Below are 17,680 nucleotides of genomic sequence, written 5' to 3'. Positions count from 1 at the left end.
CTCGTGTTAGGTCTCTGTCCCAGGAGACATGTGGTACTGGCAGAAGACGCTTTTCAGCAAGACGATAACTAATTCCAAGTGAAGAACTATCTGAAAACGGGGGGAAAATCTCCCATTTTACGAAAGTCATGAACTCGATGCTGCTCCCGATGTTGCATTTCACACATTCCTTTGTGGCTGCAGTTTCCCTGTTCAGCCATCTCATGTTCTTTTACACGTAGACCAGACCATGTTCTATTTATTTCCTCGGTTTTTTCACCATAAATTCCACATAGACTTAAGGCACCATTCAATAACCACGTAATGTAAAAAAACAACTGCAGAATCTATACCAGCATTGTCGGAAACGGGGTAAAATAAAAAACAGCATCAAGCTCATCCTTTCTTCTCTCCACAGATTCGAAATGTGGCAGCCAATCTCTGTGTGGACAGCAAACATGGAGCCACAGGAACCGAGCTAAGGCTGGACATCTGTGTCAAGGATGGTTCTGAAAGGACGTGGTCTCATGAACAGGTATGTCAGCTCCCAGAAGTCATGGGAGTTTGGGGTCTGAGGCAGGTGTGAGGGATACAGTGGGAACACATGTCAGATGGGATATGTGGGACCTGGGGTGAGGTCCTGTTTCTGTCACCAACCAGCTCTGCAATTAAGTGAAACACTTAACTTCTTTGTTTCTGTTTCTTCTCAGAGCAGTTGCGATCATTGAGATAATGTATAAAAGTGTGCTTTCCATAACAGAAAGGATAGTAGGAATGTTGATTGTGACCCTAGGCTTATATTTCCTTTCCCAGAATGATGGTTTTCAAACCATGTAAAGCCTATAGAGTGCTGTGGAACTCCTCCAACTAAATTCCGTGGTTCTAATGAAAAACTCTTTGTTATTCTAGAAGTTTGTGTGACTTTATCTAATCTTATTTTTCCCTAGCTGAATACTTTACATACACTTTTTGTTGTTGTAGTAGTTTGTAATCTTACACATGAAGGATAACTTTGAGCGAATCATACCCCAACATGGATTTCATGGGTTACGTTAAAATAATTTCTTGTTTTTGATTTAAAAACATTTCAGTGCAGCTCAGTTTATGAAGTGAGGTATGATTCCTGATCTGCTTTGAAACTAGACAGTCCTTGTAAGGGCTTTCCTCACACTGTGTCATCTGTAAGAGAGAAAAGATAGTGGATAGAACCATGTCTGCTCTGTTTCCATGTTTTAATTTTTAATTATAAAATATTTCAAATAGGAAACTATAAAAAATAGTATAGCAGACATTTGTGTACATGTCATGCAAATTTAACAAGTACCGACAGCTATTGCCATATATTGTTTTTTTAATAAAACGTACAGATACTGTTGAACCGCTTTTCCCCATCCTACACCCCTCTCTCCCTCTGCAAAAGGACATATTCCAAGTTCAGGATAGTACATCCTGATGCCTGTGTTTTCTGTTCCCCAGAATGGTCCTTAACGCCTGTCTTATGGAAACCAAATAGTCGACAAGCAGTTTCCAGGGAGGCATTAGTTCTATTCTGTTCACTATATTCCTCAGGCATCTATCTTCTTTATTAAACTAGTAAAGACCCACTGTCCCCAGCCTAGGCTATCCCAGTGTTCAGGTGTGCTAAGAGTCAGCATGGTGGCACGTCCTTCACACCTGTTCCTTCCTCTTCCACCTCCAGCCTGCATTACAGTGGACAGCAGCAACATTTAGGACAGCAGCAGTGAACCATGTTCACAGCACAATCGCTGAACCAACACAGCCCCCCACCCTGCTGGTAATCTAATCCTCGTACTCTCCTCCCACATCCAAGCGGTGTTCTAGGAGGACCGTGCGCCTTGCAATCAGGCCAACCTGGATTTCAGCCAGTTTAACCAATGTATCCTAGTGAAGATGTTAAATCTGTCTAGGCCATAGTTCCTCCATCTTTAAAAGGGATAGTCGTATCCATTTCACAAACAGGGGGTTATTAGGAGAAGAAGTAATGCCTATGACATGACATCTTGCCCATGTAGTAGGTGCGGAGTAAATATACTTTCCTTTCCGCCTTCTCAGAATTCCTTCCCACGGAGCGCTGTATACTAATACCAAATTAGAAACCTCTCTCAGACCCAGAGCAGCTGCCAAACACCAAATATTGTTTATCGTTCACTGGACTACGTCCTGCAGTGTGTGCACACTTATCAGATGGGTTTTTAAGAAGACTGCAGCCCCAGGATCTACTGATAGGAATGAAATGTCAGTAAAATCTGACTTGCCTCCTTCCTCCCTCTTTCTATGAGCACCAAGGGATGTTACCAGGGATGTGAGAAATAGTGTTGGCCTGTTACCTCCAAGAAGCAATTCTGACTTCAGCCTGAGAGCAAGAGAGAAGGCTCCAGAGGCCTATCAGGAAGACTGGCATCTAGAGAGGACAAGGATATTTTCAAAAAGAGAAAGAAAAAGAGCATACTATAAGGAAAATCTTTGTAGGGCTAAATTCCTCTCGACCACCTCTATTCAGCGCAACCAGAAAACGCACCTAGCCAGCTGGTTGATATGAAATATGCATACCTGAATGCCTGAATCAAGTTTAATATTTCTGTCCTCTGGAATGTTCTAGAATGAAATATGCTCTGGACTGCAGATTTTATCTGACAACTGAAAATATGCATGTGTGTGTGTAAATATGTATATATATGTGTATATATATTTATATAGATATATATAAAACCAACTATATGGCATATACACTTTAAAAATTGTTGGTTCATTCCCCCGCCCCCCCACCGAGGCTACAACTGCAAAAATCTATGGCATGTAATTCAAAAAATAGTCAGCAGAGGGCAGCACTAGACAAGCAGACAACTACCTAAGAGGAACTAAAGAGACCAGTTAATAAATCTCGTTAAAGATTTCCAATCTCTAGAGACTCTGAAAACAGAGCTACAGAAGATTAAACAGGTTGATGGGAGGTGAAAAATGAATCATATTTGAAATATGTATCACCACATATGTGTATTGACTTGGAGGTTAAAACATTGCAAGCTGCTTTGTTTTCTAGTAATTAGCTGTAAGCTTCGTTCAATGTATTACTCAGTAACTTACAAGAACTGGCACTCATTCGTCCACATTTAGATTAAAATTCCAGAATAAGGAAGGAAGTATATTACGACAGAAAAATTATAGGTATTCTTTTTGATTTGAAAGCATTCAAAGAACACAAAAGGGGCACTTGTTCGGGTTGAAATGATCCCTTTTAAAATAAAAATGGCAAAAATAAAACAAATGAATAAACACAATAGTTATATGGGAAATAAATGAGAGTCCATTGAAGCACCTTTATAAGAAAATCTCTTTTGTTACAGAACACCAGTGATGACTAATTTATCTTCTATGAAGGAAGCAAGTGTGTGATTCATCTTTCCAGAGCCATCTATTCAGCTGTGTGATATCACTATAGCATTGTGTGCTGGATTTCAGTTTCCTTTAGGGACCAAGAAAGAAAACTAAAATTAGACCGTAGTAAGACTGTAGGTCTGGGAAGAATACTCCCTAACCACCATTATGAGTCCCTGGGAGAGGCGAGCATAGGGGAGGGGAGGGGAGGGGAGGGAAATGTAGGGGAGAGGAGAGGAGGGGAGGGGAGAGGAGAGGAGAGGATTCCTCTGTGGTTGTTTGGCCAGGCAGCAGGCTCTGATCTCATCCTGGGGAGGAAGCACTGCCTGAGGAAGCAGGCAAATGTTCCCTTTCTGAGACCTGGAGAGATGTGCGAAGAGGTGGAAGCAGGTCACTGCACGTAGTGAAAGGACAGATTCTGGGACACACAATCTCACTCTCAGGATAGAGCACACTGATGGGTGCAAATAGGAAGAAGGAACGTGCACCATCTCAGATTTCTGCCAACCATGTAACAGTGAAATCAGATATCACTACCCACAGAGAGAAAAATATTTTCCATCTCAAGTCAAGGTAGCAAGATTAAGATAAGAAGTCTGTTTGCAATACCAAGTCCAGTGAGCTTATTCATACAAAACTGTACAGATGCAGGCGACTGTATCACGATAATATTAAAGCAAAAAAGTATGAGTTATGCATCATTCTGAATCTATGTTTAAATGCATAACTTAAAAGAAGGAAATAGAGAAATTAACATCAATTTACTCTAAAATTGAGTGATTTGAGGTTGAAAAAATTCAAGTTGTCATCCAGGAATCCTGAGTGAAATCTAAGTTCTTCTGTCAGTAAGGAACAGCCCAGAGGTAGGAGACAAACTCTGCGTGTCATAATAACGCCACCCAAAGCAAACAGGACAATGCTTTCATAATGTCTGCTTGCTTCTGCTTTGACAAGATTTCACACACAGCAGTGTGCCTAATGAATGAAACACTCAATGCTTGATTGGTTTGACATGGCCATTAGGATAAGATAAATGGCAACAGAAAGCATTTCAAAAACGTAAGAGAGAAAAATTTTAGCTAATGATAGATGCAGAAGAATAAAAATTGATATAATCCAAAGATGTATCACGTGGGATGCAGGAAAGTGATAACCAGGTGATGACGATGATGATGATAATGATAATAATAATAATAATAATAATAATAATAATAAATAAAATACTAAAGACTACAGGCTAACAATCAGTCCACAAATCTAAGAATGATTGTTGTACTATAACAACAAACCTAGAAACAAGAAATAAAAGTCACCTAAGGATGTCCTGAGATACAATTGTGACAATACATAAATAAATCTGTCCAAGATACAAATTTGCATACGTTTGCTTTAGCACAGCAATATTGATGTTAATTTCTCTTTGGACCTAAGAGATCCATTTGTTAAAAAGTAAGTTAAATAAAACATAAGAAAGTAATAAGTAAGAAAAACTGTCTCTAAAGCCATTTAACCTCTGCAGGCCTGATTTTCCTCAACTATATAATGAGAGAAGTGCTAGGTAATCATTACAGTCCCTTTCAGCTCTGGCCTTGTAAGAGAACAGCAGGTCCTCGAATAGCGTTGTTTTATTATAACATTGATGAGATGCTGTAGAAAATTCACTCTCGTTTATGTCAATTGGCCTAAGGTAAAACTGCTTTCATTATGTCATTTTCCTTAAAGTCACAGAACCTATCAATGGCAATAAGTGAGGACTTACTGCATAAAAAACAAAAAGAGAGAGAGAGACAAAGAGGGAAATAGACAAACCAGTAAAGGCCACTGGTTTCTGCATTGGTTGGACTGCTTATAGTATCAAGGAAATTTGATATTTGAATAAAACAAAGATTTAATTAGTGCTAATGGCAGGCTTATAGGCCAGGAAATTTCTTTTCCAGTAATAGGTAACTAAGCCTAGAATCACTGAAGTTGAAAGTTTTACAAATAATAATTATGGTTGATAGTGTTGTAATTAGGAACAAACAGCACAAATTCATTTGAGGGACTAAAAAGACTAATTTATTCATTTGAAAGTTATCTCAATACACTTTCTGTTAATATAATGAGGCAAGTGTTCGTTTATTTGGTAGAAATTTTATTGGACATTTATTCTGAACTGTTCTGGGTGCTGGAAATACAAAGATTAAAAAAAAATATGATTCCTTCCATTAAATATCTCACTGTCTAGTGAGAGATACAGAAATGTAAATGGACAATCATGATGAAATAAATTAAGGGATGGGGAGAAGTAAGGGGTTCAAAGAGGAAGGCCGCCTGGGGGAATGGAAAGCTGAACTGAATCTTAAAGAAAGATGAGCACTCACTGGGTTGGCTGGTGAGTGCTGACCTTCCAACCAGGGGGACACCCATGAACAAAGTCACAGAAGGGAAAAGCCTGATTAGTGCAAGGGACTGCAGATGTTTTCTTGTTGCTGGAACCTAAGCTCGAGGGAAGACACACAGCTGGAAAAAAAATGGCAAAGGCAAGATTGTGGAGGGTTCATTATATGTTAAGGAGTTTGAACTTTATTCTCTAAGGGTTACAGGAAAATATTGAGGATTTTTAGGTTGAGAGGTAACATAGTCAAATAGGCATTTCAGACACACTTCTCTGGATACTAAGGAGGGAGAGATTGGAAGGAATTTAAAAAGGAAGGTGGGGAATAAACTAAGTAGGAGGTCATTTTAGTTGTCCAGAGAAGAAATGTTGAGAGCAATGGTAGTGGAAATAGAAAGGAAGGGACTACTTCAGCTATATTTAAAAGACAAAAATGGCAAGACTTGGTAATTGACTAGAGGAGGAGAGTGAGGGAGACAAAAGAATTAAAGACACACCCACATTGACAAGTTGAATGATCTGAACATCGACTAAAACAAAATATAGGAGTAGAAACAGGCTTAGAAGACAAGAAATCAATTGAATTTAGAGTATGTTGAATCTGAGATGACCATGGGACGTGCAGTTGGGAAATCCTACATAGAGTTAGACATGACAAGGATGATGAGTTATCAGTTGTCAAGAGTTGGACTGAGCATGTTCAAGACCAACCAGAGAAGGTGCAAGGACAGTCGGACCAAGGGAAAACTCCGAGCATCACCTCTGTTGAAGAGATGGGAAAATAAATGAGGGACATGGGCAAGATAGAGTTATAGGATAACAGGAGCATGGTATTTTAGTGAGTTCTGAGTTGGAGGGAGTGATCAAAATCAGACATGTTGAATAAACATTTTTCTGTGAGAAGTTACTCCTCTGCCCAGGATTTGAATGAATCTAAAAATGTCTCAGGCCAATCATATTTAAAAAGAAAAAAAAGCTAGGAAAAGAGATTACACAGTTCTTCATAACTAACCTAACCTAAAATCCCTTGTCCTTCTATTTAAAACATTCTCTTTTGCCCTGTCTTCTGGGGAAACAGAATATAGTCACTGGCCATTACTCAATCAACTTTTATATATTTGATTTAGATCATTTTTTTTCATATTGTTTTAGATCATTTACCCCAGTTCTTTCAAGTTTTCTGTAGTTTCCCCACCATTTAATTATTTTTGGTTTTGTTGTTGTTGTTGTTTTTGTTGTTGTTTTTTTGGTTGTTGTTTTGTTTGTATCTTTGGGGTGTTTTTTTTGTTTTTGTTTTGTTTATTTTTTTTATTTTTTAGCCATCCCTGGAATTTCACCATGTCCTCTACATTTTCTTTCCTAGGTAGTACTTAAAAACTGAAATATACTGAGGGCCTGGTCAGTAGAGGGGCAAAGTGTATTACCTATATACAGTTCAGCATTGTGTTTGCTTTTGTATCAACAGGGGCTCCTTGACACCTCTTTATTTTGCTATTCAGTTTGACTTCACACAGACAGACCTGCCCTAAATCCTATAGTAAGAATTATATAACCTTACTGAAATTTTAGAATTGGAAGAAATCATAGGGTTCATCTAGTTTGTTTTCCTATTTAAGGATTTTTCCTATTGCACCTCTCCAGTGGTTGTCCAGGTCAAACTCAAGAAAATACACTTCCTTTACAGGAGTGTGTGTGTGTGTGTGTGTGTGTGTGTGTGTGTGTGTGTGTGTGTGTAAACTATATCTCTCACTGTGAGTTACAGTCCAAATTTTTTCACATTGCCATGCAGAATTACTCTTACCAACCCCAGGCAATTAATTTGCCTGTTCTTTACTTCATCAAGCTTAGCTTTCATTTAAATCAAATTTTTCAAGGTGCTAGCTTCAATCCAGCTGAACTCCTGGTATTTTTTCAGCTCATCTGTTTACTTAGGCTAACTGTGTAGCATTTGATCCAGTAACATTTTATCTAAATGAAGAATGTGAAGAATTTCATTGAAGAGTTTCTTCTTCCTCCTCCTTCCTCTCCCACTTTCCCTTTTTGTTCCCTCCACCCTTCATACTCCCCTCTGTTATTTTGTATTTAACTGGAAACTTGTTTGCATTTTTGGCACCCTGGGCCAAAGGTGCAGCTGTCACTGCTATAAGCACTTTATGATACATCCTTTTTTCAGCGCCTTTATTATGCTGACCTTTATTATGGTTCTTTCTTATAAATCACAAAACACATTGAAATTGCTAAAAGGCATAACTCTCTCTGCTCTCGGATCTCTCCAACTTAAACTCACTGCAGCTTTTCTGCTATTCACCTTGTTAGCTCTTTACTTTTGGATGGAGAGAAGATATTCGACCTGGTGAGCCGCTGCACACCCGAAAATTCTGCTTTGATGCAATCTCACACAACAGCCCAGTCACTCTCTATGACTGCCATGGCATGAAGGGGAACCAGCTCTGGGGATACCGGAAGGTAAGAGTCAGCTCACTGCGGGCATTCTCAAACCGCTGGGCTCAAGATTTTCTAACTCAAAGATTTAAAAAAAAAAAAACACACTGTTTGATGTAAATTGTTATCTGGATATGTGTATACACATTTGATTCATACACTTGGAGACCACCAGCAAAGGATGGGAAAGATAGAGTGCGTAGGAAGCAGCATGCTTTTGGCTTTGCCTGTTATGCGAACACTCATCATAACCAGCGTACTGAAAAATGGCCTTGAACCAGAACACTAACACTACAGGGAAGAGATGAGTTGTAATCCAAACAACTCCCACTCGGGGGGACCACCAACACAATAAACACCTGAACACATGTATACTTTTTTTTCTTCCCAATCTGTTTTTTTGTTTTAGTTTCAGGTGTACAAAACAATGTAATAGTTAGACATTTACAACACTTACAAAGTGATAACTCCCCTCCCCTAATCTACTACCCCTCTGACATTATATGTAGCTGTTACAATTCCACTGACACATGTATACTTTTTAAGAAACCCAATTCTCACAGAGAGTGGGAGAGAGAGAGAGAGAGAGAGAGAGAGAGAGAGAGAGAGAGAACATACATCTATTCACTTATTATATATCTCAGGATCATTTGCTTGTGAGCTATCTGGGTTAAGACAAGTACATTTACACAAACATTTATACATTCATGAAGATGTACCGTGTTTCCCGAAAATAAGACCTAGCAGGATAATCAGCTTTAATGCATCTTTTGGAGCAAAAATTAATATACGGTCTGATATAAGACTTGGTCTTAAATTATATTGTATTATATAAGACCTGGTCTTATACTATATTATACAACACTTGGTCTTAAATTATATTACATTATATAAGACCTGGTCTTATATTATAGTAAAATAAGACCAGGTCTTATATTAATTTTTGCTCCAAAAGATGCATTAGAGCTGATTGTCCGGCTAGGTCTTATTTTCAGGGAAACAGGATAATTGTTGCAACACTTATATAGAAAGTGACCCATTTGTAATTTGGCCAAAATCCTGCCCAAGTATAGCAAAGGAAGACTTATTTGGGGAATTGAAAAGTTTTAAGAATGATAAAGTTAACATTTAAAGATAGGGAAAAAATAGTTCAAAAACAAATATAAAACCACATTTTATTGGCTTGGTAAAGAGCAATTGAATTTTTATTTTTAAATATTTTCATTAGGTTGTCTTGTGTTAACTTTTTAGGATACTATACAGTTGTGTTGTTGTTTTTTTTCTTTCTTTCTTTCTTTTTTTTTGAAGTTATTTGGTTTTTAATTGGCTGCCAATTAGCAAGTACTTCATTGGCTCCATCCTGCCCCTCAGGTTCGTAGAACTGCTAGAGGCCTTCCCAGCCAGAGAGAAGATGCCCTCTGTTTGCCTTTTTTTTTTTTTTTTGATTAGTTTCAGGTGTACAAAACAATGTAATAGTTAGCCATTTATCATTTATATCCCTCACACAGTGACAACCTCCCTTCCCCTATCCACTGCCCCTCTGACATCGCACACGGCCAATACATTTCCACTGTCTCTATTCCTAATGCTGTACTCCACTTCTTGTAACTATGTATATATAAAATTGTAGTTGACATTCATTATTGGTCAGCTTCAGCTTCAGGTGTAAAGTGCAGTGATCAGGCATCTACATCATCCCTGAGGTGGTCTCCCTAATGAGACAAGTGTCCATCGGATACTGTACAAAATCTTTACAACATTATTGATTATATTCCCCAAATTGATTTTCGTATCCTTGTGGCAATCTTGTGGTTACCAATTGTGCTTTCTAATATCCTCACCTTCCCGCTTTTCCCCACACCACTCAAATCTAGCAACCCCTCAGTTTTCCCTCTATGTCTCTGAGACTGTTTCTGATTAGTTCATTTATTCTTTTCTTTAGATTCTACATATAAGTGAGATCATATGGTATTTGTCTTTATCTGACTTATTCACTTAGCATAATGTTCTCTAGGTCCATCTATTGTTGCAAATGGTAAGATTTCTTTCTTCTTTATGGCTGCATAATACTCCATTGTATAAATGTACCACAGTTTCTTAATCCAGTCATCTACCAATGGGCATTTTGGTTGTTTCCATGTCTTGGCTATTGTGTATAGGGTTGCAATAAACATAGGGATGCATAAATTTTTTCAAATTAGAGTTTTGGATTTCTCCAGATAGATACCTAGGAGTGGAATTGGTGGGCTATTTGTCTTTTTACACTTTGGCATAATTCAGCTTTACCCCAGATTGTGAGGAAAATGTCATACCCATCATTTTAATCATGAGCTTTGGCTATCCTGTGGCTGAAGTAAAGTCAGTGTCCCCTGAAATTACAGAAAGTTAAAGGGAAGAATCAACAGAGAATCTATATGGGAGGGGTCCACTGGTTCTGATAAGTCTTAGAGGTGGACACCTAAAATTATACTCACAGCATTATACCCCCCCACACACATCTGGCAGATTGTGGTTATATGTCCAGAAAAATATTGTGAAATGTCACTCGTTCTATCCTTCTACAAAACAATTTAAAATAAAAAACAGCTAGGAAGAAGATGGCCCCGGATATAATATAGGAGGTCATTGCAATAGGGAAACCTCGCCGTTTTTCTTATGAAATAGGTCGATTAATCTCCTCAAATCCTTTTGGTGCTCAATATGACTCAGTCTGTGTGTGGTGCAAAAAGGAAGTTGTTTTGTTTTGATTTTTATGGTTATAGTCTGACCTTTAAGAAGTTCCTTTCTGGGCACATCAATGAAATCCCTGCTTTTCCATTTGCCTACTATGCTGGTGGTCCCTAATGAACAGACCATTTCTCATTACTGTACATTTATAGCATGAGAGACTGAACATTCAATAAGGTGCAATTAAGCCCAGAAAACACGGCTGTTTTCATTAGTGAGCCTACAAAAGCTTACAGATGGATGTGACCAACTAATACATGTGCACACAGAGCTCCTGGGGAGAAAAAAAAAACGGCTGTGGTGATTTCAAAAGGTAACTTACAGCTTTAACACTTTAAACCTTTGCAGGATCCTCAGGGACCTATGAAAGGGAACCACTAGATGTAATCGTGCTGTGGCTCTTTTCTCAGATCTTTTTGTAGCTGTCGGCCCTGCATTGCTTAGCAAAAGGTTATATTCACTGTGTATTTATATAACAAGCAAGGTATTTATACATAATCAGGAACATGCCAAAAGCTCAAAATGGAAAGTTTCTGAAATATCTCATCTTAGTCTATGACTCAGGCTTATTCAAATATACCTGTTTTGGAAAATTCCTCCCTCGTCTATTTCAAAGGCTGTTCCCAAGGCATTAAGAGAGAAACAACAAAGAGAGAAGCCTCTCTGGGGTGCCCCCTTGTCTGTTTAGATGCATTACTTCATTCTGGGGGCTTTCAGATATGTAGTTGAGCAATATTTTGACTCGGCCTTGGAGCCCCTGCCCCCCCCCTTTTATTAACATATTCGTGAATCAACAGGATCCTGAAGACCCTACTAATGGCTTAAAGGACCTAGTGGGTCATCTCCTAAGCTCCTAAGGTAATCATCATCATCGCCTCCAACTGCTAAGGCGGCATTTGGGCTAGTGCTTTACACACATCCCCTCAAACCTCACAACTTAGGTGCTATCAGGTGTAATTCACAGAAGGAACTGATACTAGAAGATTTGTGGCAGAGCCAACATTAAAGCTCAGATGCATCTGGCTTTAGAGTCTCTCCTCTTTTCTCTGCCATTTCTTAAGAAATCAGATCAATATTGGGAGAGTTCCCCATGCCTGTTGGATTCAGCACCACAGATAGCAGCCAACCACCCTCGGACTTGGTGGAGATTCTTGGAGATGGAAGGTGGCCAGAAGCTACCTTGCTTGAATGGGTGAAGGTTGTTATTAGGCCCCACTTCCTGACCTATCCTCAGCCATCAACTCTCAGTTACTGTTGTTGTTTATTCAGGAAGTTTTTTCCAGCTCTATTGAGATATAATTGACATACAACATTGTATGCGTTTAAGGTGTGTAACAATAATTTGATATAATGTATATGTTGCAAAATTATTGCCACAATAAGTATAGATGTGTGATTGCCACACATCTATTGCCTCACCTAGTTACAGTTTTATTGTGTGATAAGAACTTTTAAGATGTACTCTGTTAGCAATTTTCAAGTATACAAAAGAGTACCATGAACTATAATCACCAGGACATAGGTTACATCCCCAGAATTTATTCATCTTATAACTGGAGGTTTGTCCCTTTTGACCATCTTCACCATTTCCCTTACCCCACCTCTACCCCATGGCTTTCAGTTATTTTTAGATATGGGTCTTTGACACCACAAAAAAATAAGGGATCCCTACGTTATGGTCTTGTAACTCGGTTCAGTTGCACAAGTGAGTCCCACAATAGCAGGTACCCAGGACAAGGAATCCCATGCTTGGTTTTCTTTTGCCACCAGGGGGACCCCTGTTATAAGAACAATGAATTAAAGCGACCTGGGTGAAAATAATTAAATCACCAACCAACCTCCAACACAAGAAGCTGTCTTCCCTCTTCTTCAACCCCTACATCTAATTGGTCACTAAGACTTGTCAGTCCCCTCCCCTGGCCAATACGTCAAAAATCCATCCACTCTTTACCATTTCTATAGCCCTTGCCGTGGTTGTAGCCCTTCCCACCTTACTCCTGAATTATTACAATAGCTACCTAAAGGGTCGCCCTGCCTCCGTCCTTTTTCCCTCTAGTCAGAGGGAGTTTCTACAAAACCTGATCATTGCATTCTTGTATTTTACAACTTTACTTGGTTTGCCATTGAATAGAAAGTGAAATGCTTCCGCCTCCCAATTCTTAGCCTGACCCTTCACAATCTGTTCAACGTAATGCTTGTCTGTCAGGCCTAACACATCCTGATTCACCCTAACACTGGAATGTGCTTTTGAATAAGTTATTTTGCATCTATGATTTTCACCTTCCTCATCAACATAATAGGAGGATAATTAAGTGAGATTAACCATGTAAAATTTCTAGCACAGTTTCTGACCACATGATTACATTTACATCCGCATGAGTGACAAATGCACTTTTTATATTCCTAATAGTGGTGAGGTAAATCCTGATACAACACATCACTACAGCAATCTATCCTAAGTAATATAGACTCTGGCTATGTACACACACACACACACACACACACACACACACACACACACACACACAAATTCACAGCTATCTCTCCTGTCCTTTTCTTTCTTTTTTTTTTTTTTTTAAAGATTTTTATTGGGGAAGAGGAACAGGACTTTTCGTTTTTTTCCAAGTCAAGTTGTTGTCCTTTCAATCTTAGTTGTGGAGGGTGCCATTCAGCTTCAAGTTGTTGTCCTTTCAGTCTTAGTTGCAGGGGGCGCAGCCCACCATCCCTTGCGGGAATTGAACCGGCAACCTTGTGGTTGAGACGACGAGCTCCAACCAACTGAGCCATCCGGGAGCTCAGCTCAAGGTGCCGTGTTCAATCTTAGTTGCAGGGGGTGGAGCCCACCATCTCTTGCAGGACTCGAGGAGTTGAACTGGCAACCTTGTGGTTGAGAGCCCACTGGCCCATGTGGGAATCGAACAAGCAGCCTTTGGAATTAGGAGCACGGAGCTCCAAACGCCTGAGCCCCTGGGCTGGCCCCGGTTCTTTTAAGTAAACATTTTTATTGGGTTTCCCTAGATGTATACCCTGAAATGAGAATTTGAGGACAATTGGTTTATTTGGGAGATGGCCCCAAAAAAATCTCAGTAGGAAGTGAGTAAATGAAATGGGGAAAGGATGGGCATCAATAAGGGGTACATTATATAGGAACTAGAGCTCAAGCTTGCTGATGATCTCTGGAAATTGTATAGAGCACACATCAGAAAGCAATGTTTTTGGGGTATTTATACATCACTCCAATTGGACTCTGGTTAGGATTACTCCTGAGAAGAGCTGAGTGTATTCTCTGACACCCATGGGCTGCTGCTCTTACAGACAGAACTATTGTTGACACCAGAGAAAGCCCTTAGGAAGAAGGTACCCTGGCCAACTGCGGGAAATTGGACCAGCATGCACTGAAATGGTGAGGTCTGAAGAGCTATGGGCCAAGTACAGATATTACATTTGAGAGTCTAGTTGCTCCACAATCCTTGTCAACACTTGGCATTGTCAGTTTCTTTTTGTCCTTTTTTCATTCTGTGGTTGTAGAGTGATAGCACACATTTGTTAGCTGTTTTGGATATTGCCTTTATGAAAGAACTGTTAAGTCTTTTGATCATCTTTAACATGGGCTATCTGGCTTTTTCTTACTATTTTGGGGATAAATACACACACACACACACACACACACACACACATATAGAGAGACAGACAGACAGAGAGACAGACAGAGAGACAGAGAGACAGAGAGAAACAGAGAGAGACAGAGACAGAGAGAAGTGCTTTGTTGAATATATGTATTATAAATATCTTATTCCAGTCAGTGTCTTGCCTTTTCTCTATTGTGGAGTAGTTTGATAAAGATCTAGTCTATATGATTCGTGTTTTGTGTGTCCTTCTTAAGAAGTCTTTGCTCACACCAAAGTCACAAAGGTAGACTTCTAAGTCATCTTTGGAAGCTTTATTGTTTAATCGTCTACATTTTGGTATATAATTCCATGAAATATTTTTATTAATATGTGTACAATGTAAGAGAGGGTTGATTCTTTCTCATATTTAAATCCAATTAATTAATCACCATTAATTTAAAAAGACCGGTTTTTTTCCCACTTGCAAGAAGTTATAATCAAGGGGCCTTATATCTATGGGTCTATTTATGACTCCTCAAGTTTTTACCATTTGACTAAATAGTCTTAGCCATACAGAAGATAAACTATAGAAATAAATTAACTTAATCTAATAAAAGCTATCCAAAAACCCACAATAGCCATCACTTTTAGTGGTGAAATGTTAAAGCTTTCCTTTAGAGACTGGGGATAAAATATGATGTTTGCTATCATCACTTTTGTTCATCATTGTACAGGATAGCCTATCAAGAATAATCAGGCAACATAAAATGTATAAGAGTTGGAAAGGAAGAACTAAAACACTCTATTCACAAATTATATAGGGGGTATATTAAAAATCCAAAAGATTATACATCTAAACACTGAAAATTTATAAGAACATTTAGCATAGTCCTGGATACAAGATAAACATAAGAAAATCAATTGTCTATATACTAGCAACAAAAAACAGAAAATAAATTCAAGAATGATTCCATTTAACCACCATGAAAAGCATCAAATAACTAGGAATAAATTTCATAACAGATGTGCAAGGCCTTTGCTTTACACAGAAAACTATAAAGCATCACTAAAGATGAATTTTAAAAAATACAGAGGAATCTATCCTGTTCAAGGATAAGAAGACCCACTGTGAAGATATCATGTCTCACAAGGGTGTATACAATTAATGTAAAACCAGTCAAATTCTAGCAGGTTTATTGGTGGAAACTGATAAACTGCTTCTGAAATTTATATGGAAATGAAAGAGCCTAGAATAGCCAAGAAAATGTTAAAGAAGAAAAAGAACACGTATCAAACAGTATAAAAAACACCAGGTACCAGATATGTAAAAGAGCATTTCTTAAGGCAATGTGCTACTGGCATAAGGACAAACTGACTAAGGCTCTTAAGAAGGTGAGACCTGGGTATTGGTATTTTTTGAAAGTTCCAAAAATGTTCTGATGGAGAACCATTTTCCAGCTCTAATTTTTACCTGCTTTCTTTACCCTACTTCTCCCTCCTGCTTTATAATAGCTGGAGTTTGCCGCTCTGCTTATATTCCTCTACCATTTTGTTCCCGTCTGTCTCCCCTTATAAATATTAACTACATGAGGGCAGGAACATGTTTTTTGTTTTGTTTTGTTTTATTTTTTAATTTATAAATGATCTGCTTAATATCTAATATGCAGAAGTTCCTAAATGAGCACTTTTTAAATGGCTTAAAGAACCCCTGGGTTCAATTATTGATATGATCCCCTCCTTCCTGAACCCCAAATTGTGCTGGATAAAACTTAACACATCTCTTGCCTCAGAACCATGTACAAGGCATCCAAACACCAAAAGTGAAAAGTTCACATTACTTTTCTTAGTTGGTCTCTGGGGTGTGCTTATAGTTTAACTTCCATAAGAAAAGGCTTAAAAAATGACATCACACCAGAAATACAGATAAGAAGGTACCTATCAGGCTAAGTTGGTAACAGTGCCACCGTCACATTAACTCAGTGAGTAGGTAGAATTCTTGGCATGTGCCTTGCAGTGGACTATTTATTGTAACTTCTGATATATGCCAAGACTTTGGCCTTTGTGCTGGTAAAATCCTGCTGTCCACAAAGATGCCAGATGGAAAGCCACAAGGTTGTTATTTTTAAATCATTCTGGTTATCTATTGATTTAGGACCAAAAATGAGGAAAGTGTATACAAAGACTTTAATTAAAAGGCATGTAATTCAGCTTTGGTTCTAATGTACCTCGTTTCCCCGAAAATAAGACCTAGCCGGACAATCATCTCTAATGCATCTTTTGGAGCAAAAATTAATGTAAGACCCAGTGTTATGTTATGTTATGTTATGTTATGTTATGTTATATTGTATTCTATATTATATATCATATCTTATCTTATCTTATCTTATATTGTATTATATTATATCCGGTCTTATAGTAAAATAAGACTGGGTCTTACATTAAGTTTTGCTCCAAAAGATGCATTAGAGCTGATGGTCCGGCTAGGTCTTATTTTCAGGGAAACACAGTAAGAAGCCCCACCACAAAATCCTGGACTTGTAGTCATACAGAGGCAATCACACTATCCCACGTCCGCCCACTCATTGCTGGACAGTTCCAAGAGCAGGAAGCTCTTGCCTGACTTTTGGTACCACATAGATTCAATTTAATCCATTTTGCTCAAGACAGTTCCCAAATATTTGAACAATGTTTGCCTGATCTTTTCTCTTCTAATTAAATGGCCCAATTTCCTGCCACCGCTCTTCATATGACTTAATTTGGATCTACCTCAATCTACTGGACACTTACTCCTAACATATTCCAGGTAGTCCTAGAGAGGGATGTCATGCCAAGAACATAACAATATTTATGTTATTATGTTCACATGATAATATTATTATGTTCACATGACTCCTGAAAGGTTTACTGAGGGGAAATTAAAAGCTATGGACTGATGGAAATAAGCAATGGAATAGATGGGTTTTCTCTACTCTTGAAACTTTCAGTCCAGTGGGGAAGCAGACCAAAATAATTAAATAAATCAAGTGTACAGGACAATATGAGACCAAAAAACACTGAGCTCTACCCAGGTCAGAGAGGTAGGCAAGCCTTATCTGACAAAATACCTTTATAATGGAGACCTAAAAGATGAGAAAGAAATCCAGCTATAGAG

The 17,680-nt window shown here is 38.5% G+C and overlaps 1 protein-coding gene across 2 annotated transcripts in view; it reads left to right on the top strand.

Annotated features, from left to right (window-relative positions):
- The window catches only part of GALNTL6 (polypeptide N-acetylgalactosaminyltransferase like 6), a 964,301-nt gene that overhangs the window by 937,190 nt on the left and 9,431 nt on the right, over window positions 1–17,680 (top strand). For both annotated transcript variants that reach the window (XM_081077650.1, XM_081077651.1), the window contains exons 11-12: window positions 398–514; window positions 8,069–8,218. In XM_081077650.1, the coding sequence (XP_080933776.1) occupies window positions 398–514; window positions 8,069–8,218 (267 nt within the window). The remainder of the gene's footprint in view (window positions 1–397; window positions 515–8,068; window positions 8,219–17,680) is intronic.

The sequence above is a fragment of the Rhinolophus hipposideros genome, assembly GCF_964194185.1.
Source record: "Rhinolophus hipposideros genome assembly, chromosome: 16".
Lineage (NCBI taxonomy): Eukaryota > Metazoa > Chordata > Mammalia > Chiroptera > Rhinolophidae > Rhinolophus > Rhinolophus hipposideros.
Note: the sequence above shows the minus strand (reverse complement) of the source record. Positions and strands in the feature narration are given on the sequence as shown.